General features: G+C 44.9%; 1 protein-coding gene across 1 annotated transcript in view; it reads right to left on the minus strand.

The window, feature by feature from the left end:
- LOC147902659 (mediator of RNA polymerase II transcription subunit) overlaps positions 1-27,858 on the minus strand; it is a 182,867-nt gene that overhangs the window by 107,708 nt on the left and 47,301 nt on the right. The window contains 3 exon segments of the mRNA XM_087373683.1: positions 7,916-8,199; positions 9,381-9,609; positions 25,397-25,653. Coding sequence (XP_087229809.1) covers positions 7,916-8,199; positions 9,381-9,609; positions 25,397-25,653 — 770 coding nt within the window.

Consider the following 27,858-nt stretch of genomic DNA (forward strand, 5'->3'; position numbering starts at 1 on the left):
AGTGAATGTGAAGAAGTGTTTGATGCAAGGAGATGCTTGGTCATGTATCAAGTGTAAAAGCTCCATATTTTTCCAAAAAATTTTATGTCAATCTTTCATTAAGACCTGATGCACTTGGAGCTATACTTCCGCAGCAAGGAGAGGGTTCAAGTTATACAAGACCGGTTAATTATGCTAGCCGAGTTAAGAATGAAGCTGAAAGCAAATACTGTTAGAATTATAGATATAATTCAGCAGTGACCAATGTAATATAACAAGCTAGTTAGGGGCACTTTTCCCTCTTTAAGAGGTTTTTCCCCCTAACCGCAGTTAGTTCACTAACTATGGTTAGTGACTACTAAGGTTTTGTCACTAGGACAAAACCTTATCTCTCACTCATTGAGTTGTACTCTTCACACTCTTCTATTGCAACTCAGCTTTCAGCTTCCAAGCTTCCAGCTCTCACTCTCTCTTGCTCTCTCTCACTCACCATTCTCTCACATTTGGTATCAGAGCATTAGATCCAACCCCCTACGACTTCCCCGTTGAGCTCCAGCTACAACCCGCTACACCTCGTCCGTACAATCCGTACGACTGTACGGAACCTTCACTTGGTTTCTGCACGTCCGTACCTATCGTACTGCTCTAGCTCCATCCGTACGTTCCGCACTTGCAGACTCGAAATCAGCACCGTACTGTACCTCCTCGCCGTACATCGCGACTGTACCGTACCAACCGTACCTGCGTTGCAGATTTGCGTCGAACGTTCCATCCGTACAGCTCGTCGTGGTCGTCCATACAGCGCGTACTGTACCTACTCGTCCGTACACCCGCGTTTCATACCTGCTCGCCGTACCAGCCGTATCAACCGTATAGTGCCGTACCAGCCGTTCTAGCCGTACAGTGCCGTACCAACCATACATCACTTTCGTATTGTTCACCGTATAGCACTTTCGTACTGTTCTCCGTTCAGTACTTGTGTACATTCCGTACTGCCAGCCGTACAGTACATTCCGTACTGTCAGCCGTACAGTATTTCCATACATTACTCCCGTATTGGACCTGCTTCCGTACAGCAGGTAGTCCTTTGATTTCGTACAGGAGAACAAGCAGGTGATCTTTGGCAGGCGCATCTTGCAGACAGCCATTGTTTGGCTCAGTCTTTGGGAGTACATTTGGGGCATTTTGTTTGTTGCAGACATTGCAATCAAATTGCAGGATCTACTTCACAAATTTGGGGTATTTCCAGGTTCACAGTTACTTGCAAAGCAAACATTGCAGATAGATCTGCAAATTTGGTCTAAAATTTGGGGCTTTTGCAGACAGAGCACAATTCTTGCAACAATTGGGGCTTTTGATCAATTTGCCCCTTTCCGGTTGCAATTTCAGGCCTATTTTGGGGCTTTTGTGTTGGGAGAGCAATTTCCGGAGTTTTCAGTTCATACTGCCTTTCTTGGAGTGTTTTGCAGCACTTTTGGCAGATTCTGGAGAGTTTTTGATGCTTGGACAGATTTCTGACAGTGCAAGTACAGAAATCTAAGTTGCATTTACAGCCCGTGCTTGGCTGTGGTTTTTGGGAGTTGTGCATTTCATTCCCAGTAAGGGAATTCAGTTTTGTATCTGCTTCAATCTCTTTCTCAGATATGGCCCATCAAAATCAGAATGACTTCCAGTTCGGTGGTCTTTCACAGAAAGACAAGTTGGATAGTACCAACTACTCCCTCTGGAGTTTCATGGTACACAATATTCTGATTTCTCGCAATTTATGGGATTATGTCAATGGGGATGAAATCCGACCAGCACATATTACACCTGCTACCCCTCCCCAGCAAGGAGGTGGAAGAGGTCGTGCACAGGGTGCAGCTGCAGGACAAGTTGTTGGTGCAGCTACAGTCAATACTCCAGAGCAGAAGAGGTGGGATTCACGGGATGCCTTAGCTTTGTCATGCATCTCTCTTTCAGTGAAAAGATCAATCATTCCGCATATCCGATCGTGTAAGACCTCCAGGGCAACGTGGGATATCTTGGAAAGCATGTATGCAGCACGGAATGATGCCAGGGTATCTTTCTTAAAAAGAGAGTTGAGCAATACACATATGGAGGAGGGTGACTCCATGTCAGTCCACCTCACGAAGCTACAGGATCTCAGAGAGCAATTGTTAAACATAGATGAAATTATTCCTGATTCAGAGATGATTACAACCACTCTGAATTCTCTTCCTGAGTCTTATCTCAGCTTTCACACTTCGCTGAACTTATCATTGAGGGGGGGTGCAAATCCCCTCACTTTTCATGAGTTGATAGGACTTCTGCTTCAGGAAGAGCAGACCAGGAAAAATTTGGCTTCACGTGCAGGTGAACAAGCCATGCTCTCAAAATTTCAATAAAAAACAAAGGGACAGGCAAAGACATCAGCAAATCAGCCTTCCAGTGGGTCAGGACAGCCTTCACAAAAGGCTAAAAATGATGCAAGTAAGCCCAAGAAGAAGGGTTTTTGTCACTACTGCAAAAAGCCAGGTCATCACATGGCAGAATGCAGGAAAAGGCTTGCAAAAGAAAAGAAAAACAGCACCGGTATGGCTGTTTCAGATTCAGCTCCTCATGCATCTGACAGTGGGGATGCTGCAGCCAACTTTGTTGGACAGGATTATGCCTTTTTATCTTGCATTTCAGATTCTAGGCTGGCTGTTCCAGATGCTCGGGATAGTACAGCCACTTGCAATGATGATACATATGCATTTTTGACTTGCAGTTATGACTCTTCTACAGATGCATCTGCTTTCAGTGTCAATGAAACACTGAACACTTGGTATTTTGACAGCGGTGCATCCAAGCACATCACTTCTAGGAAGTGTCTTTTTACTTCCTTGCATCCACCTCCCGTTGGTAAGAAAGTCACTTGTGCCAACAACTCATCATATTCAGTACGTGGCACAGGAGATGTTGAGCTCATTGCCATTGATGGCTCAATTTTCAAACTTTCAGATGTCTTATATGTGCCTAGCATAACCAAAAATCTTCTTTCAGTGTCCACTCTTAAATGAGGTGGATTTCAGGTCATCTTTGAGGATGACAAATGTGCTGACTATGCCTTAAGGTTATCTGGTACTCTGCTGCGTGGGCTTTTTCAGCTTGATACTTTTTAGAAAAGAGCAGCCCATGCTCTTGCAGTTTCTACCCCTACAACTGCCATGCAGAATGCAGAATTATGGCAGGCCCGATATGGCCACATGCATTACAACAGCTTGATGACACTTCAGAAGTATTCCATGGTTGATGCATTGCCACCTCTTGAGATACCTCCTCCACATGCCCGTGAAGGGTGCATTGTAGGCAAGATGCATAGATTCCCCTTCAAGAAGGATGGTTCAGTTAAAGCTGTCCGCAAATTACAGCTTATACACAGTGATGTCTGTGGTCCCATGAGGACTCCATCGTTGGGTGGTCATCTCTACTTCGTTACATTTATTGATGATTACTCCAATTTTACTTGGGTTTATGGGCTGAAACACAAATCTGAAGTGTTCACGGTGTTTAAACACTTTTCAGCCATGGTTGAAAATGAAACCGGACTCAAGATACAGACATTGCGCACAGATAGAGGTGGGGAATACTTGTCTGCAGAATTTGATGCTTTTCTCAAAGGCAAGGGTATTGTGCATCAGCTCACAGTCAGGCTGACCCCTCAGCAAAATGGCAAAGCTGAGAGGAAAAATAGAACCCTCATGGAGATGGACAGATGTATGCTGAAAAGCAAACACATGCCTCACAAATTCTGGCTAGAGGGTTTGATGTGTGCCAATTACAACACACTGAAAGAAAAGATAAGGTTTTGTCCTAGTGACAAAACCTTATTAGTCACTAACCATAGTTAGTGAACTAACTGCAGTTAGGGGGAAAAACCTCTTAAAGAGGGAAAAATGCCCCTAACTAGCTTATTATATTACATTGGTCACTGCTGAATTATATCTATAATTCTAACAAGAAAGCCCTCTCATTCCCATGCTGATCATTCACATGGTGCCTCTTCTTCAAGGGATTACAAAAAGAAGAAGAGATGTAACTATTGCAGGAAACCTGAGCATGATATTTCTGAATGCAGGAAGCGCATAGCATCTGAAAAGAAAAAGAAAGAGTCTGGTCTTGCAGTATCTGGTTCTTCTAGTGCAAAAGATGGACATGAGTCCGCTAATTTCACACAAGACCGCCATTGGGCTTTCTTGGTTACATGTCAGTATAATCCCGATGTTCATGATGCTTGTATGGCAGTTTCAGATGTTTGTGATGCATGGTCCTTAGCAAGCACATCAATTCCTGCAGGAACTTATTCAGCTCATTGGAGCTTACATCTAAGGGGGGTAGTATCACATGTGCCAATAATGCATCATATACCGTGAAAGGTATTGGGCAAGTTGCTCTTACTTCTGTCTCTGGTGGTATTGTCACTCTAGAGCATAAGCATAATGTTCCAAGCATTCGTAAGAACCTCATTTCTATTTCAGCCATTGCTACATGTGGCTTTCAGGTTATTTTTTATGGTGTGAGGTGTGCAATGTATGATGTTACACATGCCTCTACCCTAGTTTTGACTGACACATTGTCTAGCGGTCCCACATGAGGATATTTCGATGCTTAGCTTATGCTCATGTGCCTTCACAGAGATGCACTAAGTTGGATGATAAAGTTGTTAAATGCATTTTTCTTGGGTATAGTTCAGAGAGCCGGGGCTATAAGCTATATCAGCCCCGCACTGACAACACGCTTTACGGCATGCCAATGGTGCATAGATGGGCTGTGCATATATCTGCTCAACTGTAAGACAGCATACTGTAGATCAAGTCTCCTATGGCATAGGTAAATCAAACAACCAACTAGCTGATAGAGAGTGACATCACATGTACCGCCGCCATCCTCAGAAGAGAAGTGGAAACCAGTCTCTAATGGTGTGGATACTGGCTTGCAATCCTCAAACTGAAAACGCTGCAAAATCTGTCCAATGTACTTGGATTGTGACATCAAAATGCCCCCCTCACGGCTAGCAAATTGAATGCCCAGATAGTAGTGCGGAAGACCAAGATCACACGTAGCAAATGTCTGCTGCTGCAAATCAATTTTAAAATCTGCAATTTGCTGAGCATGTGTCCCAGTTACAAACATGTCATCCACATAAAGGACTAAAATCAGCAAATCTGTCCCACGCTTGCGGATGTAAAGGGTAGCCTCTGCAGGGCTGTTCTGAAAGCCAAGTGTGAGCAAATGAGAATGAATTCTCGAATACCAAGCCCGAGGTGCTTGCTTCAATCTATAGAGGGCCTTTTTCAAGCAGCATACCTTTTAGAACCTTCAACCTCAAAGCCAGGAGGTTGGGAAACATAGACCTCTTCTTGCAAATAACCATGAAGGAAAGCTGTCTTAATATCAAGCTGATGTATCTGCCAATGAAAGTGGGCAGCAAAGGCAATAACAATGCGAATGGTAGTGATCCTGGAAATGGAAGCAAAAGTCTCCTCAAAGTCAATGCCATGCAGCTAAGCATAGCCCTTAGCAACAAGACGGGCTTTGTAACGGTCCACTGAACCATCAGCTTTCCGTTTGATCTTGTAAACCCACTTAGTTCCAATGACATTCTTGCCATAAGGCAAATCACACAACTCCCAAGTGTGATCCAGATGGATAGAATCCAATTTAGCTTGCATGCCCTTCTAACAATCATTCTGAAAGGTATCTTGATGACATAATGGCTCTTGACTGCGTGCTATAGCAACCAAAGCATAAACAACAAAACTAGCATGCTCTTTCTGGACAGCTGCTCTTGTACGGGCTGACAGAGGAGTCTCTTGTTTGCTGTCTCTTAATGTGTCAAGGAGCCAACGGGGTATCTTTTTAGGCTCCTGAATTTCTGCTCTTTCTTGGTCAAGAGCCCTGTGCAAATGATCCTGATCAATGATAGGCATATCAGGCTTAATTTTTGTATGCACATGTGGCTGTAAATGACCAACAGATGGAAGAGGGACAACCTAAGATGGAACATCATCTCGAGCATCGGATGGAAACAAAGGCATCAAGCTGTAGAATATGTCTGGGGCATCAACAACGGGCTGTTTTTGACAGTCCAGCAAAGGCATAGTGGAAGATTCATCAAACACAACATCCCGATTGACAAAACACTTGCCAAGCACTCAGCATTTAGGCCTTCTTTATGGGGCTTATACTTCACTTGTCATGCATGGAACGGGTTGGTTGTTGTGACACTCGTGTGTCACATAGTCGCAACTGTTTTATGCTTGGTACTTCATGTGTTTCTTGGTTCAGCAAGAAGCAGAGTACAGTTGCTACTTCTAGCTGTGAAGCTGAGTACAAAGCGGCTTTTAAAGCTACAGTGGAGTGTGTTTGGCTTCGGAAGCTACTTGCAAATCTTTGTGCATGTCAGACTGCTCCTACCGTCATCTTCACTGATAGTCAGAGTGCTTTGGCTGTCACACGAAATGCAGTTTTCCATGCTCGCACAAAGTACATTGAGGTTCATTATCACCATGCTAGAGAGCGATTATCAGCATGTGATATTGAGTTGTCTTATGTTCCCACTGAAGACAACTTGGCAGATCTTTTTATGAAGGCTCTACCTTGACCTAAGTTTGAGGCTTTTCGGCAAGCTTTAAACTTAGTACCTTTTGTAACTTGATCTGTTGTACTTTGTATAGTCATAGGTTGCTATATCCTATGGGACAAACATGTGCAACCATGACACTAGATATTTAGGAATCATGAGCCATGTCCGCGATGCTTTAGCCCATACCATGGAGGGGGGTTTGTAGGCTATCCATAGATGCCACTTATACCTTGGTATGAGCCTTGTAGGCCTAGATATAGTCAGTTAGGACTATTGCTACAATTAGTTTATGTACCATCTGGGTCAGTTAGGACACTTAGTCCAGTTAGGGCAGTTAGCCCTAGTGTTTTGTTATGTTGGCTCTCCCTTGAGCCTCCACACTTTAGTTTTGCCGCAATCTATTACAGCATCTCGTTATTCTCCATTGTGCTTCCATTGCTTCCAACACCCAACATGGGTGTGTTCAACAAAAAATAAAATTATATATATATATATAAAACAAAACCCTAGGACTGGGTGTCCTCGTTGGTTTAAGTGTCCTAACTGGTACATGTACTAACTGTACCAAGTGTCCTAACCGCTTATAACTAGGCCTACAAGGCACATACCAAGGATTGAGTGGCACCTATGCATAGCCCATAGAATGGCCTACAAAGGAGCACTTTTGCAGCTGAGCCTTCTTGTCCTCAGTGCTTCAGGTCCATGAGTTTTGCCTCTTGGAGTGCAAACAGGCCAAGATCATTTGTGCTGGATTGCAGGACTTTTGGGTTCTTGCTAGTTTAGGGTTCACTGTCATTTGGTAGGGGTTCTTCAAATTTACTCCGTTCTTGCTTCACAGAACAGACCTCCACCGGCATCATTGGACACGACTTCAGAAACTATTGCAACCATCACCGCTTGGCACATTGGGAGATCTAAATGTACAGAGGCTATTGATGGCACACAAGTCCACCCTGCTCATACCTTGGCTTCCATTTCGACAGACATTGTGCATACCTTGTTGGCCCTCTGATTGAGGATGCAGGGGGACTTCTAGATCTGCATCGGCTAGTAGGAGTTTTATCATAGAATGGAGATAAAGTCCTTTCTTCTTTAACTCTGGTACTCACATGGTGTGGCACTTTTAGCCAGACACTTGGTTCTTTCAGGCTTTGCTTTTGCCTAGATAACCGAGTGCTATCCTATCACTTATTTTTCATGCTCAGCACGATGTGCTTATGTCGAGTGCTTTGCTCTTGGCTTCTTCTCTCATACTTAACAGAACTCTATATCATGAACAAAAAAGGAGCAATAGCTACACCTCAGAAAAAGTATTAAGACCCATACCTGACCACCAAAAATCAAGTCCTCAATCTGACCTATCAGACGAGTGCACAAGTGCAAAGACAGGCCAGATAACAAGGTCATGGGCAAAGGTTGTGTCTCATGAATCACCAACAACCGATCACCTGATTGGACCATATTTCCTGGAAGTATAACCTCTGCAATGCCATTAGACTTCATCCAATTCATCACTGAATCACAAACAGGCTGGCTGATTGTAAGTGACAAAACCCAGACCATTCCCATGGACTTTTCATCCAGACTTGAAAAATCAAGCACTCGTTCACCTGCAAAGCAGATGGCATCAAGTCAAATATAAAAGGATGCCAAAAGATCAAACATTCAAGAGAAGTTCATACGATTCAAGTCCTGCAAACATCAGGGCACTAATAAGATTCATCTCATGGCACATGAACGTCGAGCAAACAAGTCTGATGAAGCAGCACTATCAAAACAATTATTCAAAAAGCACCCTGCAATGACCCACACAACTAGCTTCACAATGGCTACCCACCTGTGCATCTGATTTGCACAAGTGAATGACAACCAGGACTGCATGAGGATGGCCCAAGGCTCAGGGATATTAACACCTAAACTTTCCACAACATAAGCTAGCAATTCTCGAAAAAAATGTGGTTGCAAGAACTAAATAAACAAACAAAATAATGTAGAACAAACAAGGAAAATACAAGCAAGCTTATATCAAGTAAACAAAAAGGATCCACAATCATTTTCCAACACTAAGCAACAGCAAGCAGATGCAGTCATGGGTGTACACACAGACCCTACCATGTATTTACTATATATTCCCTTCAGCGTATTTCAGACAGTGAATAACTAGAAATCCTTAGATACCTTGGAATGTACTCGAAAATGCAAAATGGCTACTGTCTTAGAATTTGTTTACAACAATAAGGACCCAGATTTGTTAAGCAGTTTGTTGTGGCAAGTTAGGCAGCACCTCATTTTAGCTTGGACATTGTATTTTATGTTCCTCAACCAATGTCAGTTCTATAAGTTGTTTTCTGTTCTATGATATCCAAAATTCTTCAGCCAATTCCATTTGCTGGAGCAGCAAATGGATAGTCCTTACAAGGATGTTACTTTGGTTAAATCAAAGTTCCTTCCTGAGGATCTGGGCTTCAAGAGCCTATTTACATTGCCACATGCATGCTGAACTGCATATATGTGTAATTACTAGACATTGATCTCTACAGCTTCCACAAACATACAGCACTTTCTTATCTGCCAAGACAGAAGTATGGCCTAACTAAGTTGTTCATACAGAAGACACGATGCCATATTTGCCTCGTCTTTGTGGACAATTTGAGAACATAATAGAGCTTTTATGTGTCCTCCCCCTTGTAAGATTCATGAATCTCTTAAGTTCATCTTCTCATTATGAAATCCCCCAACGCATGGCAATTGAAAAATCAAAGCACATGGAAATTCACAAGGGCTTTCCAACCTTTCTGAACCTGCTTCCACCATTCGTCAATCTGTTTTCCTTTCTGAAGGTGTTCAGGAACATGCTTTCCAGCCAGCTGTTCCATCATTACACGATTGATTGACCATAGACGCAAAATTTGGCTGCTGCCCACGAAATCCAAAAGCATATTCTGTGGAGATACACCACCATTTTGATCTATGGGCCTCTCCTCCTTGTGGAAAGACAATATCTTTTGTGTGGTTTCAACCTGCACTATTAAAAATGTTTAGAGTTTGGTAAATGGAAGGAGCATTCATACAGATTAAAACAAAATCCTTGCAGAATAATACATTTGTGAAAGGCAAAATGCATCCATATACGCAATATACTCTTATGGCAATCTCTGAACAATAAAGAAACAATGAATTTCTTCTCCTACTTGCACTGACTCTCCAACTTAAACAGGAGACAAACTGTAGAATTGTTGTAGGCCTTGTGGAGAATGGAGCGGGAGAGGCCTAAGTAGGAGAGAGCCATGTGGCATAGAAGTTATCCCACGTATGATCAGTTGGGATAGGCCTTGGGGAAGTGGCCATACCTGTATTTGAAGGGGATCTTTGTTTTGGGAAAGGGATCATCATTTGAGCCTTATCTTGTTTCACTATTTGGCATTGTTTTCTTGGGGAAGGGTTGAGTTCTTACTCCCCCTCCCCAGACCTCTCTCAGGTAGACCTCATCATGCATCTCTATTTTATCCTCTTCATTGCCCCTCTACCTTGTTCTGGTTGACCTTATGCTCTCCCTCTCCCTCTCCACCTTGGCCTTCCATTCCTACCTTATCCTCTGCCCTCTCTTCAGCCACCCCATTGTTTTCGTTGATGCAGAGGCGCTAGGAGGGCAGAATCGCCCCTCCCCTTTCGAGATCTACATGCTGGAGTGGAAGGGAGGAAGGTCCGCAATGGCCCCCTTGATGTTGCTGTGCCCTAATATTTCTATGCCCCCCTCCTTTTCGTCACAGTCATGGTTCAGATATCGAGGAGACCACGTCCCCTGCCACAGTGTGAGACAGCCCGATAGAGGCAGATACGAGATATCTTCATGGCTCACTAAGAGCCATCACTGTGCCAAGCGTTGGTTTCTGATTCCCAGTTTCGAGATTGACCTAATTCAGTTTATGCTTGATAGATTGACTTGATTCGGTTGACATTTGACTGATTATGATTATGATTTTGTTAGCATAGAATACTACTCAGCAAGGTCCCTAGCATGCCCTTTGCTCCAGCCCCTTGAGGCTTGTATGAGTTTTCCTTTTTGTGCACTATGTCCCATAGGCCCGCGAGGCCTTCCGCGGACGTTAATACATCTCTCTCTCTCATAGAGCTCAGGCACACGCCATACCAGAGGACAGAGACCAGGAGGAGCACGAGGACGGCAGAGCCCACACAGGACACATGCCTCCACCATGTGGATGTACATATGAGATGGTTTGTAGACGCCGCAGGATCTTGTTACATAGGGGACGTACTCGCCGCTTCATCTCCAGACGATCCAGGATGATGGCAGCATTTCGGAGGAGACTTACTCATGGAGATCTCGCCCCACCAGCCGCTCACCTCACCTTTGCCCAGATTTGTACTCTCATAGCAGGAGGCAGAGTCGATGGACAGGATTTCCAGTATTATTTTGGTTCTCAGACTCCGTGAAACCTGGACTTGTATCTTTGCATTGGCATATTGTGCTCATCCCCCCCATTTTGCACCCGGGGGCGGTTTCCTTGCATCTAGTTTACTCTGTATTTAGGCTCAGATTTGACATTATGTACTTTCACTTGCATTATATTGCATAGCACTTAGATGATATTCGACGATGCCTCTTCTTTGGGGCACGTTGATTTTGTGCTATCTTGTATGCAGAGTTCTTGATGTCCCATGGGCCCATTTTGGCCTCTAGTGGACAATAATACACTTTCTTTCTCTCTCTCTCTCTCTCTCTCTCTCTCTCTCTCTCTCTCTCTCTCTCCAACCCAACCCAAGGGTTAGGTTCAGCTAGGGGGTTCTACATACAGCCAATTATGGATTGGCCTACCCTCTCCTCCAAGTCCCCCTCAACTCCTTCAACCTCCATCATGCCTCGGTACTCTACAGTTGCAGCCATGACACCCTCTCCGTATACACGCAATTATCAACAAGAAGGCTCAAAACGACCCATCCTTTGGCAACAGGATCATATTTCTTTTACAGCAAGCAGTGAGAGAGCTACGATTGGAACTCGTAGAAGTAAAGGCTCAACTTCACATTCTAGAAGGGCTTGGTAAGCAGGAAGTAATTGATGAGGCTGTAAAATCTTGTAAGGGTTCCCCCCCTACCCCGCAGCTAGTCTCTACAGTCAAAGATCTTGTTCACATTGAAGTACAGAGTGCTAAGAAGGAAGTGATTGTGAAAGTGGACACCAAAGCAAGTAAGTTTGTTATTTAAGCAGAGATTAAAGAACACGAAACTAGATGTGATAATGCGCTTAAGATTAGAATAGGGGGACTCCCAGAAGATTGGTACAAAGAGGAGGACACTTATAGTGTGAAATATTGACAAAGATCAAAGCAGGCTTGCCCAACATTGAATGGACGGATGATGATGAGCAGGATGATGACGACTCCAGGCCATCTTCTATTATGCATTACAAAGGTCATGCAATCCTTACACTATAGTCAAAAGATATGCGACTCAAGCTTCTTCGACAATCTTACAAGTTGAAGGGTACCAAAGTATGGATAGCTGAGGAGCTTACACAAGCTCAACTCAAGAATAAGGCACCTGAATTAGCTATTTACCGTGAAGGCGTAGCCCTAATCAGAGAGTTTAAATCAAAACCAAAAGCCTCCAGTCTTAAACTGATGTATGGCTGATTACTCTTTCAGACTATTATGTATGTACTCTAAATAAATTGGGGTTGCTTTTGCACTCCTTGGGAGCTGCCATGCGCCCTCCCTAAAGCAGATGTACTAGAGGGTTTCTTGCTGTCCCATAGACCTTTTGGTCTCCACTGGACGTTAATAGACTCTCTCTCTCTCTCTCTCTCTCTCTCTCTCTCTCTCTCCGGTTGCTTTTTGCACTCCTTGGGAGCTGCCATGTGCCCTCCCTAAAGCAGATGTACTAGAGGGTTTCTTGCTGTCCCATCGACCTTTTGGTCTCCAGTGGATGTTGACAGACTCTCTCCCTCCCTCCCTCTCTCTCTCTCTCTCTCCCCCCGTACAGCCGCTCAGGCTCTCACTTTCTTTCTCTCTCTCTCTCTCTCTCTCTCTCTCTCGCACAGTCACATTTTCAGCATCCCGACACGAAGTCCTTACTTTTCGATACGCTGGTGAGACCTGCAGTCATGTATGCTAGCCCCTTTTGGGCAGGAGATCTCAGGGTTGCAGATTGGAGACGAGTAGAGAGGTTACAGATCATCATGTTCTCCAGATTGATCAGAGCGAAGCCCACGGTACCGCATCAGATTACGTTCGCAGAGTTCGGAGCTACACCCCTAGCGCTAGATGCAGCATTTCAGTCAGTTACGTACTTGCATAGGATCAGGGCGCTCGGAGACTCAGCAGCAGGCAGAGCACGATTACCGTGGCTAGCACTGACATCCTCGCAGATGTTAGCGGAGAGAGCTCATACTTTTTGTTGGTACCACACACTCTCCACATGGCTCACCTCGCTGGGCTTGGATATGGATAGGCTGCCACCATTTCGATACAGCATAGATGCCCCTCGCCTCCCTCTCACTCGACATGAGCTCAGCCAGGTTATCAGGGCAGATTTGTTGCAGCTACACACGTTTCGCACTTGGGTTCATCCCACGGAGCTTCCTACGAAGATGGCCACATATCGTGACCATTTTCTCAGGATTTCAGAGGATGGCTTCATCATATCCCCAGGATATATCGGCGTTCATATGTCGCACTCACTCAGGATTGCCTTGGGCCAGCTCAGGGTATCTTCCCACAGATTAGACGTTCAGGCCGGCAGGATGCGTCGTACAGCTACCGGACATAGACCCAAGCGAGAGACTAGGATATGTCCTTGTTGCACTATGGGGGAGGTGGAGACTGAGGAGCACTTTGTTTGCAGATGCCCTTTATATTATGAGATCCGTGGCAGATTTCACTGTTTATTTGGGCACGGATTTGGACCGAGTCGGGAAAGATCGTACTAGAGAGCAGCCCCTCATTATCAGATTCAGAGATGCCCAGGCACGTCTAGCTGCCCTCAGGAGGAGAGGGACACTCAGAGACCACCCACAGATTTCCATGGACGAGGATCTGACTCAGATACAGGTTGAGGAGCGCAAGGCGCTCTTGCCTCAGAGAGACGCAGCCCGAGCTCAGGGCAAGTGGGCAGTGATCAGGGATGGCAGACTCATCACAGGCACCTTGAGGCGTGCTCCCACAGTGCCTAGGGATGACAGACCAGCAGATATGGCCCCACCTCCACCTCCTGCTCCGACCGCCTGACGGGACAGGGCTCATGGGACACACCACCTGTCAGATAGTCTACGCATCGCTGTATGGAACTGCAATGGTTCTTTTACAGCACAGCCAGGCAATCTACGGGGGGCTTTCTTTGGGAGAGATATCATCTTTTTCACAGAGACACACGAGAGTCCAAAGAGACCTTTGCCACGAGTGACAGGATATACATGGAGATCTGCCTTCAGACAGCACTTCAGACAGCACACTCGAGCATTTGGAGTGAGAGGATCTGGAGGAGTGGCCATTTTGTACAGAGAGCATCTCGATCGGATCATCACAGTGGAGAGAGCGGATTCACATGCCCGATTCTTGTGGGTACGCATCCACCGCAGAGCCTCTCAGCGAGATCTCTTTATTGCAGTTTGCTACTTTCCCCCGGCGCAGTCGTTTTATTCTTCCACTGGACCAGGCCAGTCCATATTTGAGGATCTCTCAGCGGACATTGCAGATTTTTCACATCGCGGAGAAGTCATCCTCTTAGGGGACTTCAACGCGAGGACCTCAAACAGACAGGCCCTCACTTATGACTTCATGGAGGATCCGGTCATACTTCCGGCATCTCACAATGATAGCCTCTGTCGGACTTCATCAGACTGCACAGTACAGCCCACAGATCAGGGACGTCAGTTACTGGAGCTCCTCACCTCGCACAGTATGGTCATTTATAACGGCTTGTCCAGGTGGCCACAGTCTTCCATGCCTACATTCTCTTCTGCTTCTGGGCGTGGCACTAGCGTGATCGACTACATCATAGGTCCCCCGACTCTAGTCCCTTCCATCCATAGCCTTACTGTTAGCCCCTTCATGCCCTCTGCCGACCATGCACTCATCCACTTTACTTTGACTCATGTCTCCCATGACCCACCCCCCCCTCGTCATCACGACCGCACATCCTATTATGAGGTTCATTTCGACCACCAGTTCGATGATGTATATAGCCAGAACCTCAGCCGCCTACTCCGTCCTCATCTATTAGATGCTCTACCATCCACGCAGGACTGGTGGAAACTTGTACATTCTTCACTCATTTCTGCTGCCCACATGTCCTTCCCTGCCACGTGTCATTCGTCTAGTCCCCCACCGGTTGGTCTTGTTCCTTGCAACGGTTGGTATGACGAGGAGTGTAAGGAACTCCGCAGGAAACTTCACCTTGAGACCAAGGAGAAGTCTCCCCTCCTTACCGAAACCAAGAGAGACTACAAGTGGTTGGTTAGGCGCAAGAAACGCCAATTTCTAGCCCAGAATGAGGAGGAGCTGAGAAGCTTGCTTTTCAGCTGTGACTCCAAGGAATTCTGGCGAAAATTCCTCCGCTCGAAGTCTCAGAGCCCCCTTACAGATCCACGTGTCTGGTCTGCATATACTTCAGCTCTATATGATGTTCCAGATCAGCCAGCCATCGATTTATCCCATTCCCCTAGGCCAGCTTCATCTATTCTTTTCACACCAGAGAGTGTCCGTGCAGCAGTCCACCGATTGAAGAACGGGAGAGCTAAGGATCATGATGGATTGCAAGCGGAGTATGTAATCCATGGGATTGATGCCTTAGATTTTGTTCTTTCCCGTCTCTTCAATGAGTCTGTTTGTACAGGCCTACCACAGTCCTGGTTAGGCAATACCATAGTACCTATCCACAAGTCGGGGGACCCTATGGAGCCGTCGAATTACAGGACCATCATGATCGGCCACGTTATGGCCAAGATCTTTGCATCAGTTTTGGAAAGCCGTATAAATGACCATGCCGAGACGACAGGACTCAGAGCCAGAGGGCAGGCTGGATTCCGTAGGGATCATTCGACACTTGACCACATCCTCACACTTAGGGCACTGGTGGAGGAGGCGAAGTCACGAAGGCAACGGCTTTATTGTTGCTTCGTGGACTTCAGGAAGGCATTTGACACAGTTCCGCGATTCAGATTGTTTCAGAGGATTCGCCAGATGGGCTTTAGTGGAGAGATACAGTGGGCTATCATGGCTTTGTATGAGAGGGTCACTGGTCGGGCTCGGACACGTGAGGGGCTCTCAGAGGAGGTATGCAGCACGATTGGGGTGAAGCAGGGCTGCCCGCTCTCTCCCACTCTCTTTGGATTATACATTGATGAGCTAGAGATGTTTGTACAGATGACAGGTGGTGTGGGCTCTACTCTCTCAGGATCCTCCATTCCTATCCTCCTGTATGCGGACGATGTGGTTCTCATTTCCTCTACTGCTCAGGGCCTCCAGGCACATATTGAGGCACTCCACAGGTTTTGCCAGGACAGGGGGTTGACCGTAAACCTTGGCAAGACCAAGGTTATGGTTTTCAACACCTCTGATCGTATTTACAGCATGGATGAGTTTTACTTCACTTATGACGGACAGCCCATTGAGCTTGTTAGAGAGTACACTTATTTGGGGGCAGTTTTCAGGGGACCGGTCTTCACCATGACATATGCAGCACGAGATAGGATTAGTAAAGGGTATGCTTCGTTGGCTCATCTTGAGCGTCAGTGTTTTCAGTCCCACTTTCAGCATCCCGATACGAAATCCTTGCTTTTTGATACATTGGTGAGACCAGCTGCGATGTATGCAGCTCCTTTCTGGGCAGGAGACCTCGGCGCTGCAGATTGGAGACGAGTAGAGAGGTTACAGATCATCATGTTCTCTCGGCTCATTAGGGCCAAGGCTACAGTTCCGCACGAGATCATGCTAGCAGAGTTTGGAGCTACTCCCCTTGCATTGGATGCAGCGTTTCAGTCGGTCATGTATCTGCACAGGGTCAGGGAGTTTGGAGACTCAGCAGCAGGCAGAGCTCGGTTGCCATGGTTAGCACTTGCATCTTCTATGGAGTTGGCACGATCAGGGACCCGATACTGCTGGTACTTCAGACTCACTAGGTGGCTCACATCCCTTGGACTAGACATGGATAGACTGCCTCCGTTCCGATACAGCATAGATGCCCCTCATCTCGAGTTGACTCGCCACGAGCTTAGCCAGGTCACGAGAGCAAACTTGCTGCAGCTTCATACGTATCGCACTTGGGTTTATCCCACGCAGCTTCCGGTGAAGATGGCCACATATCGTGACCACTTCCTTCGGATCTCAGAGGATGGATTTGTCATCCCACCAGGCTATACAGGTACCCACATGTCCCACTCACTGAGGATTGCCCTCGGCCAGCTTAGAGTCTCTTCGCATCAGCTCGAGATAGAGGCTGGTAGGATGCGACGCATGGAGGATGGACGGCGACCAGGCCGAGAGACCAGGATCTGCCCTTGTTGCACCATGGGAGAGGTGGAGTCAGAGGAGCACTTCATTTGCAGATGCCCGCTATATTATGAGATCAGAGGTAGATTCCACTGTCTCTTCACGGATGGCTTTGGACCTCTCTCACGAGTGATGGACTACGAGGATCAGCATTGCCTAGCCCTTTATGTCAGGGAGGCCACTATGCTTCGGCGAGACTACCTCAGAGAGCACAGACCGGAGCGTGATAGAGCCCAGCCTCATAGAGCTCAGACACACGCCATACCAGAGGACAGAGACCAGGAGGAGCACGAGGACGGCAGAGCCCACACAGGACACATGCCTCCACCATGTGGATGTACATATGAGATGGTTTGTAGACGCCGCAGGATCTTGTTACATAGGGGACGTACTCGCCGCTTCATCTCCAGACGATCCAGGATGATGGCAGCATTTCGGAGGAGACTTACTCATGGAGATCTCGCCCCACCAGCCGCTCACCTCACCTTTGCCCAGATTTGTACTCTCATAGCAGGAGGCAGAGTCGATGGACAGGATTTCCAGTATTATTTTGGTTCTCAGACTCATTGACACCTGGACTTGTATCTTTGCATTGGCATATTGTGCTCATCCCCCCCATTTTGCATCCGGGGGCGGTTTCCGTGCATCTAGTTTACTCTGTATTTAGGCTCAGATTTGACATTATGTACTTTCACTAGCATTATATTGCGTAGCACTTAGATGATATTCGACGATGCCTCTTCTTTGGGGCACGTTGATTTTGTGCTATCTTGTATGCAGAGTTCTTGATGTCCCATGGGCCCATTTTGGCATCTAGTGGACAATAATACACTTTCTTTCTTTCTTTCTTTCTCAGATTATGGAGTATGAGGATCAGTATTGCTTAGCATCAGGGAGATCACCAGATATAGAGAGAGATTCCTCAGAGAGCACCGTCGCATCCCTGCCAGAGACCTGGTTATTCATGAGGAGCAGGACGAGGCGCAGGACCATGAGCACAGAGATAGCCCATCTTGCCAGAGAGCACCGATGGTTCCACCCCGAGGATGTACATATGACATGATCCGGCAGCACCGCAGGATGATCTTACACAGAGGCCGTACCCGTCGCTTTATTTCTAGACGACGGAGGATGATGGCAGATTTTCGGAGGAGATTGCTCCATGGAGACTTGGCACCGCCAGCAGCCCATTTGACACTTGCCCAGATCTTCACACTCATGGCAGGAGGCATGGTCGATGGCCATGACTTCCATCATTTCTTTGGATCACAGACCCCTTAGGGAAGACGATGTTCCTCATATTTCATATTTTACATTTTGTATCTAGGTAATTTTGGTACTCTATTTCATTTCATTTTGTATCTAGGATTTTTGTAGCCATTTTTGGCATCTTAGCGGTATTACGATGAGGCCACCTAGTTGGCGCATCGTTGATGATGTATTTTCCTTTCGGATGATTTTGTGTCCCATAGGCCATGTATGGCCTTCCGTGGACCTTTAATAAAATTTCTTTCTTTCTTTCTTTCTCTCTCTCTCTCCCCCCCCCCGTACAGCCGCTCAGGCTCCCCGTACCTCCTCCGTACAGCGGCTTAGCCTCTCCGTATAACCGTTCAGCCTCTCCATACAGCCTCTCCTTGTACATCCGCTCAGCGTCTCCCCATACCGTACAGCCCGTCCCTACCTTTGTCGTACCTCTATCTGTACCTTCGTCGTCAGTACCGCAATGCTTAGTCCGTACCTTCGTCCTTCTTTGTAAGTACCACAGCTCGGAGTCATACCTCCGTACCTCCCCCCGTCGACACCTCTCCATATCTCCAATCCGGAGACACCTAGATGCACTACTACTTTTTGTGAGTCCAATGACTTGAAGGTCAACCTGGGTAAAACCAAGGTTATGATCTTCAACACCTCCAGAGCAATTGCACATAGAGAGTAGTTTACTTTTGGCAGGTCACTAGTTGAGATTGTCTCATCATACACGTACTTGAGGTTTCTATTTTCTGGCCCTATCTTCACGATGAGACCAGTGATGCAGGCCCGCCTGAGTATAGGATACGCCTCCCTTGCACGACTAGAGAGAGAGAGTGGACTTGAGTGGAGAGATTACAAGTGTTATCACGAATGATCCACATAAGCAATATGTTCCCCATCAGATCATTCAGGTTGAGTTCGGAGCATCTCCATTGCAGTTAGATGCGGCATTCCAAACTATCACTTATCATACTACGTGCGAGATTATGGCTCCTGTACTGTAGCGCGACGTAGACTACCTTGGTTGGCGCTAGCATCTTCTATGGCATTAGCAGCTCAACGTGACCAGAGATGCAGGTACACATACACATGCAGATCTGGGTTTATATGATCATGTTGGATCAAGGAGTTTAGTTCATCAACTCACTAATAGAAATCATGATGATGTAAATCCATATTCAACACAAGAACTTAACCACCTACTACCCAAGGCAAATGGTCAAGCAAAGACCACAATCAAAGTGCTGAAAAGTATTCTTCACAAGATCGTGAATGAACACTAGGATCATAAACTAAGTCACTACGTGTTGGAATTCGGTCTTGAGTCCATCATTGTGCCCAACTTAAGGGTGGAAGACCAGCACAAGAATGGCGCCTTGTACAAATGATTGGACAAATTGTCAACGAATCGTGGCTAAGGGCAGCCTTGTCACAAAGCATAGTTTAGAGGAGGAAGGCATGGCACAAGCACCACATCAAGAAAAGAAAATTGGCATCCTAGCTTTGTTTCTACAATGCCCCACTCTAGGCGAGAAAATCAAATCTTCTTCGGGTATGGATCGGGCCATACAGAATCAAGAACAATTTTGAATGGAACAATCACACTCAAAGAACCAAAAGAGATGAATTGCCAAAACCAATCAATGGACTAAAGATCAAAAAATTTTGGTCCCAAGCTCAGTTTGTAGGAGTGGAGGGACACACAGTAAGCAACCAAATGGACACAGTTGGCAATTGGTTGTTTAACATCAAATCACGGCACAAATTGACGTGATCATGGATGTGAGAGGGCCAAATCTAGCCAAGATTCTTAAAAAGATGGATCCATTAAAAGCCCATGATGCCACAAAAGGAGCAACTCTCATGAAGAAGCCATCATGAGTTTAATAGGCAATGACTTTGCAGTAAAGAGGGAAGTGTGAGCTTTCCGCACTAGTGTGCATTCTTTTTCCATGATCAAAATCTACTTTCACAATTGCTTTGTGCATCCTCCTAGCCTTTCAAAAATCAAACAGGCTCACGTTTGCTCTTACTTTTCTCTAGTGTTTCGAAATTTGCACCACCCAACCCTAGAAAAGCAAAGCCGAACACTACAGCATGGAAGGCGTTCTTCCAAGAGGAAGCCATTGGCAAATAACAAGGAAATATACCGACACCCAAGAAAGCCAAGATAGTGGAGAAAACAAAGCTAATCAATACCTAAGCACCACCAGAATGGAATTGGCCACCAGCAGCCATACACTGGCTCAACGAACCAATCTTTGGGCATTTAAGGAGTTGCCTTGGAAAGAAGTCTTCGACCAAGACGTAGCAAAAGAGACAGTTAATAGATACGAGTCCGGCACAAAGACCTTCCAAGTTGCAAAGAGATAAATTTCCATCAACGAAGAAGAAGTGTCGTCGATATTCAAGCTTGCAATGAAGACTACGAATCACCAATATGAACAAATACCGATTGTGACGAACTTTAGGCGAGCCTTGCTGCAAGGTCAAGGCTACATCACAAGCAAGGTGAAGAATCAGGAACGGCAACTTCCTTTGGTTTCTATCAAAACAAATCCAAGCATTGAAAACATGAATACTAAGGCAACTAATACAAAAAGCGCTCAAGGCATCTAGAGGAGCAAAGTTCAACAATGCCAACGTGCTCACCTCGCACATCAACTATCAGGTTGACAAAAAAACAAAAACGTGTCGCGTTGGGGCACATCTTTGCGAGTTCCTCATTGATGCACAAGGGAGTGGAACCCCATCCGGCAACTATCTACAACCTAAGATGTGGGTTCCATATGATGATGGCTTGCCGACGATCCTCAAATCGAGATCATCACTTCCACATGCACTTAATTATTTGTGCTTGTATGACAAGTGATCAACGTGATGGCACATGTCCATGAGAACTTCTAGTCTCCTAATGTCACCGAATGCAAGCTTGCAACAAGCACACGCCAACATCCGAAGACTCCGGATGGCATGCACAGCCATGGACACATAATGGAAGAATGAGGAAGGGGAAAATACAAAGAAGCCATGGGCCAAACAACCCAAAGAGAGGAGTAAGCAAACCAAGAAATTGGTTCACTCAAAGAGAAGTTGGCGTAGACGAAGCATGAGCAAGAGGAAGCACAAGGCTGACATGACCGCCAAACATATGGATCAAATCAAGAGGAGAATGTGAACCTGAAGCCCAAGTGCAAATTCTTAAGGCCCAAGTGGATCCAGCCATGGACAAAGCACTGGTCTCTGGGACAAAATTAACAAAAGTGCGAACAAAGTTCAATGATGAGGCATCAACCATCTTTGAAAACATTCGGCAGCAAAGACATGGGCTCCAAGCCAAAGTGGAGCAGCTACTACAGCTTTTAACCAGACCCATCAACCCTTCCGAACTGAAGAAAAGATGATGAGGATCTGGATTCGGTGATCAAAGGAGCTACACAGCAAAGCGAACCCCCACCAGCACATGGCCAACTCAAGGGGTGGAAGCCTAAAAACACATCCATCAAGAAAACAAACCGGCAACCGACATCCTCATGTAGCAACAATGTATTGTTGAGCTATGGACACGAGAGACCAATCAATGGCTAGCCTAAGATCAAATCCAAGAATGACACTGAAGCCAATCTTGAGGTTCAACTTGTTGCACCTCACACAAGGTAGCAAACCTTGCTAGCAGCCCATTAGTCAAGGCATTCGGAGATGCAAACAAGGGAGTTGGCATCTCAAATTGCAGTCAAGGTTCCCATGAAAACTGAGCAAGATTGGCGCATGGCCATCAAAGTCCAGATTGCAAAGGCAAGAAAGATAACAGAGGTCACCAAACAACTCTTCTAGACACATTTGTAAACCTAACAAAACCCCAAATAATAGAGAATGGATCTTATTAGAAATTGGACAAGGATCAATATTACATGATGCACGTCTCAAAAGTCGAGGCCATGCAAATCTAAGATCTACGGAAGGAGTGGAGCAATCCACCTACTCCAAGGTGGAGCCAAAACACACGAAGGTGCATCGTACCCAATAATGAGACATTGAAGCCGTGAGGACACGGCTACAGCCACAATTGGGAGGCAATGTTGAACACCCCCGAACGAAGGGGTCTAGTGAAGTGACGTGTCAAAAAAAAGCGAGTGACGTGTCAAAGAAAGCGAATGCAAAACGAGGCAACCCATTCGCCAATGTACAAACCAAATGGACCAATCCGCCCTGAGGAACCGAATCGCGAAGAAGGCACCATACTGCGAGCAGAAGACACCTAGAGGAATCATGCCACACATTTTGGTAGAAGCCCAGCCCAACTCGAGAGAGAATCTACACGGCAGTGGAAAGGCAACAACAGAGTTGACTCGCCTGGAATGAAATGCACACCAAGCATCGAGGGGGAAGAGTATATCAGAAGTAGTCCATTGTAGAAGGGTTCTAATTCCACGACTCCAACCGTTCAAGTTGTTCCACTTGTTGTAGTGTTGAGTTGTTGAGAGTGTGGTTGTCCTTCAGTGTTTTGCGTGAATTGTGGCATTGCAAAAAATGGTTAAGGATAGGCATATAGTACTTAGGAGATGATGAGACTGGAGTGTGAGTCTATGAAAGGGACGAGCCTATGCCATTTGTGATTGTCTTGCTTAGAGTTGATGCAATGAATGAATCGCCAGTTTCTTCAAGGACTGTGCTACGTTTGAGCAATGAATGCATTGTCTGCTTCATTTCAATTTGCATTCGTCCATCACCCCCATTTGCCTACAAAGAGCACATTGCATGAGGGATCATGAGCATGGAGAGTCTAAGTGAATGCTTCCTTTGGCAATCTGGAATCAGGTATACTGCCTCCGCAAAGACTCTGAGCACAAATACTTAATGAATGCAGTCTACATGTTAGCAGCATTATACAATTCGTAGTCAACAATCACCATGGCATGCTCACCTATGTCATGCTTGCTGGAAGATGTTGAGGCTGTGTGGTCACAGGGTGAGCTGATTAGTTCACCCCACCCAGCACCCCTTAAGCATTGTGCTAAGTGCAAAACTGCAAGCTTTCAGCATTTTCAAGCGTAAATCATGGCAGATACAGTACTCAAGGCAATCTGAGTTGTGATCCTTCTGAAATTTTGCACGTTCAAATCTAAGGCAGGAATACATATACAATCTTTCTGCATTTTAATGCGTAAATCATGGGAAATACAGTACTCAAGGCCACATTTCAAGTTCACAGTCTGAGTTGGCTCTCAGATTCTTCACACAAAAAAGAAAAAGAGAGTAGCCACAATATCTGCAGTTAAGTTGGCAAATGAAAGCTTCATCCATCTGACACGGAAATGAGATGGCATACAGGGTAGGGAAGCATATGTTATTATTGATCATTCGGTACAAAACTTACAATACCAGGCTAGCAGCTTTCCCCAGAGGCACATCAGTAATCAGAGACAAGGATCTTGAATGTTACATGTCAAATATAAGGATGTGGAAGCAACAAACCAAGGCACATAGCAACAGTACCAGGACAATCAGGTTATTCTCATGACAATGCAAAATAGTGATAAAGATTTGGGGGCTTTGAGAAAAATAGGGATAAAGATTTGGGGGCTTTGAGACCAGCAGGAATAAGTTGAAGTGTGCACTTGGAAACTTTGCAGGCACTTTTTGGACCTTTACCACAAAAACAATGGAAATCTCGCACAAATACTCAATAAACTATAAAAACTATCTTCCCATGCACAACACCCCTGATCTGTGTTTTCATCACTATTGGTTGTTAAGACAAATGACAAATTTTCTTCCCATTCATCAAGGTCTCTATTGCTGCATGCTACTTGCGGTCAGCTGGTTCCCATCATAAAGTTCTGCTTGAATGAAGCCTACTTTTGTATGTCATAAACTTCTCCCGACGTATCAAATTCTTCTCTCAAGAGATTTAACCTCCTTCGTGGATCTGCTTGAGAATTTCTAGATGTCTTGATATTACTTGCCAATAAGAAAAGTGCAAATTTTCCATGTGCCACAACGTTTTAAAGTGGTTGTTACTTCATATGGCCACTCTCTTTGCCAATCTTTATTAGCATGTGACCTGCTCATTTTCAGCACATAGTCTGCTCCTTAACAATGAGATGCATACCTGGCCTTCTTGACTGACTTCAAACCAGGAGAGGATAGATCAATTGAAAAACTTTTGTCCCATATATTTCTGATCTTTGTATTTTGGCATTTCCCTTGACCACAGGATGCCACACTTTTCTGTACTTGGCCGTTACCCAAGCCCAATAGCCTAACCCTACTTCAACTTTCCCATTTTGTCTGACCAAAAATGACACTGCCTGTGACTTTCTCTATCGTCCTGATCCCCAGCTTGCTGACACCAACTCTCCTTTCAGGCACACTTCACTTATTGCTGCCTTCATTTACCTCCTACGCATAATGCCTTCACTTATCGCAGCCTTCACCTTTGAGGCAGCGGGACATGGAATGGAAGGAACCACACAAGAAAGCCAAATACAGTGAAAAACATAATCATGTTTTTTTAAAACAAAAATAAGCAACATGATAAAAGACTGTAACTTATATTCATAAGACAATTGCCACTTGATTCAAGTTCAAATAAAACTTATTGTTTCTCTCCAGTCCAACAGCTACTCAAAAAAGTAGAATCCCACAGAACTCGAAATGTACAAGATTGGCATTACAAATTATCAAAGCTTTTAAGTGCTGATAAGTCCGGCAGACAAGGATGTGGCATTACAAATTATCAAAAAATTTGAGTGCTGATAAGTCTGGCAGACAAGGAGGTGGCATTCAAATTTCTGACTTGGCATTTTCTTCTTAGGAAACAGAGGTGTTCCTCCTATGGCACAAATTGTAAGGTGTTTACAGAACCAAAACTTATTTCTGACTCTAAAACAAAGTATGTCCTCCAAGCGGCAAAGTCATTTTACTTGTAAATACCACAATTGTACAAAAGGAAACTTACGAGCTTCTGTAAGCTCCTCATATGCAAAACACCATTAATACTTCATGAATTGTCCAAAACAAAGATGCATCTTCAGCAGGGCTTTACCTTCTTTGGATCGGTATTCATAGCTGAAGTTACTGGATCCAACCGAAACACTTGAGCAAGTAACCAAGTCACATGATTGCTGCGAATGATTTGGTGCTCCCCATTGGAAATACGTGTAGACAGCATGTCAATGAACTCAAGAATGTCTAAATACCCATGTCGGACGAGAAAGAAGAAGAGATCAGCGAATGACAACCACTCTTGCCAACGAACTGCCTCTCCATCTGACGCTGTACTGGATGAGGTGCCTATGTTTGCTGATGCCACAAAAGAACAATGTTTCATCTAGTAAATTCACAAGAAATGGTGTGACAAAGGGCATTTCAATATCTTCTGACTATTCACATCTGCAAAAGCTTCTCAGAATATCAAAAACAAATAAAAGCATGCAATCGTTCACCTAGATTGACCAATTTCTTATAGAGTCTATATCAAAATTAAATGAAAGGCTCTATAAGCATCTATTGAAGACCCTTCATGACCTATAGACGACCAAATTCAACAATGTTTCATCTAGTAAATTCACAAGAAATGGTGTGACAAAGGGCATTTCAATATCTTCCAACTATTCACATCTGCAAAAGCTTCTCAGAATATCAAAAACAAATAAAAGCATGCAATCATTCACCTAGATTGACCAATTTCTTATAGAGGCTATATCAAAATCAAATGAAAGGCTCTATAAGCATCTATTGAAGACCCTTCACGACCAAATTCCCAGAATACAATACCTAAAAGCAACCCTAGGGTAGTTTTATTCTAGAGCAATCGAGGTTGTAATTGCAATAGAAAAGGAATGCTGTTATAATTCAAGAGTGTTGTTATTACACGTAGAAAAGGAACACTTAATCGTTCAATTTCTGCCCTTGCTGCAGTTTAGAACTTTAATATAATCCCCAATGTGTTTGCCTGGCTGCTCCAAGCCATTGTAAAGAATTCTGACATCAATTCAGATATCATACACTGTGTCTTCCGCAAGAATTCATATCATTCATGCCACAAATGTACATCCTTTTGACTTGCACCTCTCCCACATGCACATTGAACGCCTTCCATCTGCTTGCTCCGATTGTAAAGAATTCTAACATCAATTCAGATACCATACACTGTGTCTTCTGCAAGAATTCATATCATTCATACCACAAATGTACATCCTTTTGACTTGCACCTCTCCCCCTTCCATCTGCTTGCTTCTATGTTCTATATTTAACACCATAGAGATTATTTCCTTCATGTTAGAATTCAATTTCTCCAAAATTTAAGCTGCCCAATCAATATCACAAAACCACTTGCAGCTGTAAGGTTTTGGATTCGCCTCAAAACATCCAGAAATAAATTTTGACTTTGATATACCTGTGAATTTTTTGGTCTGCCTTCCAATGGCTGGCCCTTGGATGACACAAGTTACTGTTGTTCTAGAGGTCATGAGATACTACCTGCCTGCTGTGAGTAGCAGCCACATCCTCCTCTCCATCATGTGCTTTGAATTTTTATCATCTCTCTAATGGAGAGGACATTGGCTTGCATCCTGCACTAGAAACTTCTATAATAGACTTTTTGAGTACTTGCTCTGGCTCACAAAAACTATGCATTTTGTTGTCATACTTCAATACCCAAAAAGTAGGGTAACTGCCCCAAACCTGTCATCTCAAAGTGCTTGAATACAACCTTGATCTGTTCTCTATGTTATGATGAGATCATCAGCCCAGAGAATGGCAATTATTGAAGTGTCTTTTTTTCACATAACAGTAGATTGGAATCTGAGTCAGCCTTCTGTAGTTCAGATGACTGAATGAAAGCATTTACCTTTGTGCACCAAGACTTAAGTGACTGTTTAGTCCACAAAGAGACTTGATCAACTTATAGACCCCTCTCTAGGTCAATTTTGCATAAACCCAAGTGGCAGCATGCTCATTTTCCCAGGCTTTCCTTTGGTAGGCATTTCTCATTATTTGGTAGATATTCCCCCAAGCCAAAATATGATCATTCTTTTGCAGGTTTCGTTACTCGGCTCTCTGGACGTTATATCATGCCTATAACATTCAACTATACAAGCATCCTAGGTGAACGTTTATGCTCTTTTTTGCTTCTTTACATCAGTCCCTCCAGATACCCAATTTTTTGGAGATCTTCTTTTGGCCCAACTGAAAGTATTTTAACATTGTTTCTAGTTCTTCAGTAGTAGTTGCTCCTCTTATGGGGGAGCTATGAATGGACATTACTTTTGCAATGAAATCGTTCCTTTCACCCCAAAAAAAGCAGAATGTGTGTGTGTGTTTTGCTGGAGCACTCTACTCTCTTCTATGGCCAACAGATGGTCCATGTTCTGCCCTGGTCTCCCACTCGAGATTATCAGGCATTGATTCGGCATCGTTGCCCTGTTTGGGTAGAAGTTGTGGATTTTCCTCAATGCTTGTCTTCTCTTCTACCTAAAATTGCAACTTCCCTCGGTAAGGTGGTAT

Source organism: Dipteris shenzhenensis, chromosome 4 (assembly GCF_047967505.1).
Source record: "Dipteris shenzhenensis isolate YYH24624 ecotype China chromosome 4, Dip_SZ_1.0, whole genome shotgun sequence".
Lineage (NCBI taxonomy): Eukaryota > Viridiplantae > Streptophyta > Polypodiopsida > Gleicheniales > Dipteridaceae > Dipteris > Dipteris shenzhenensis.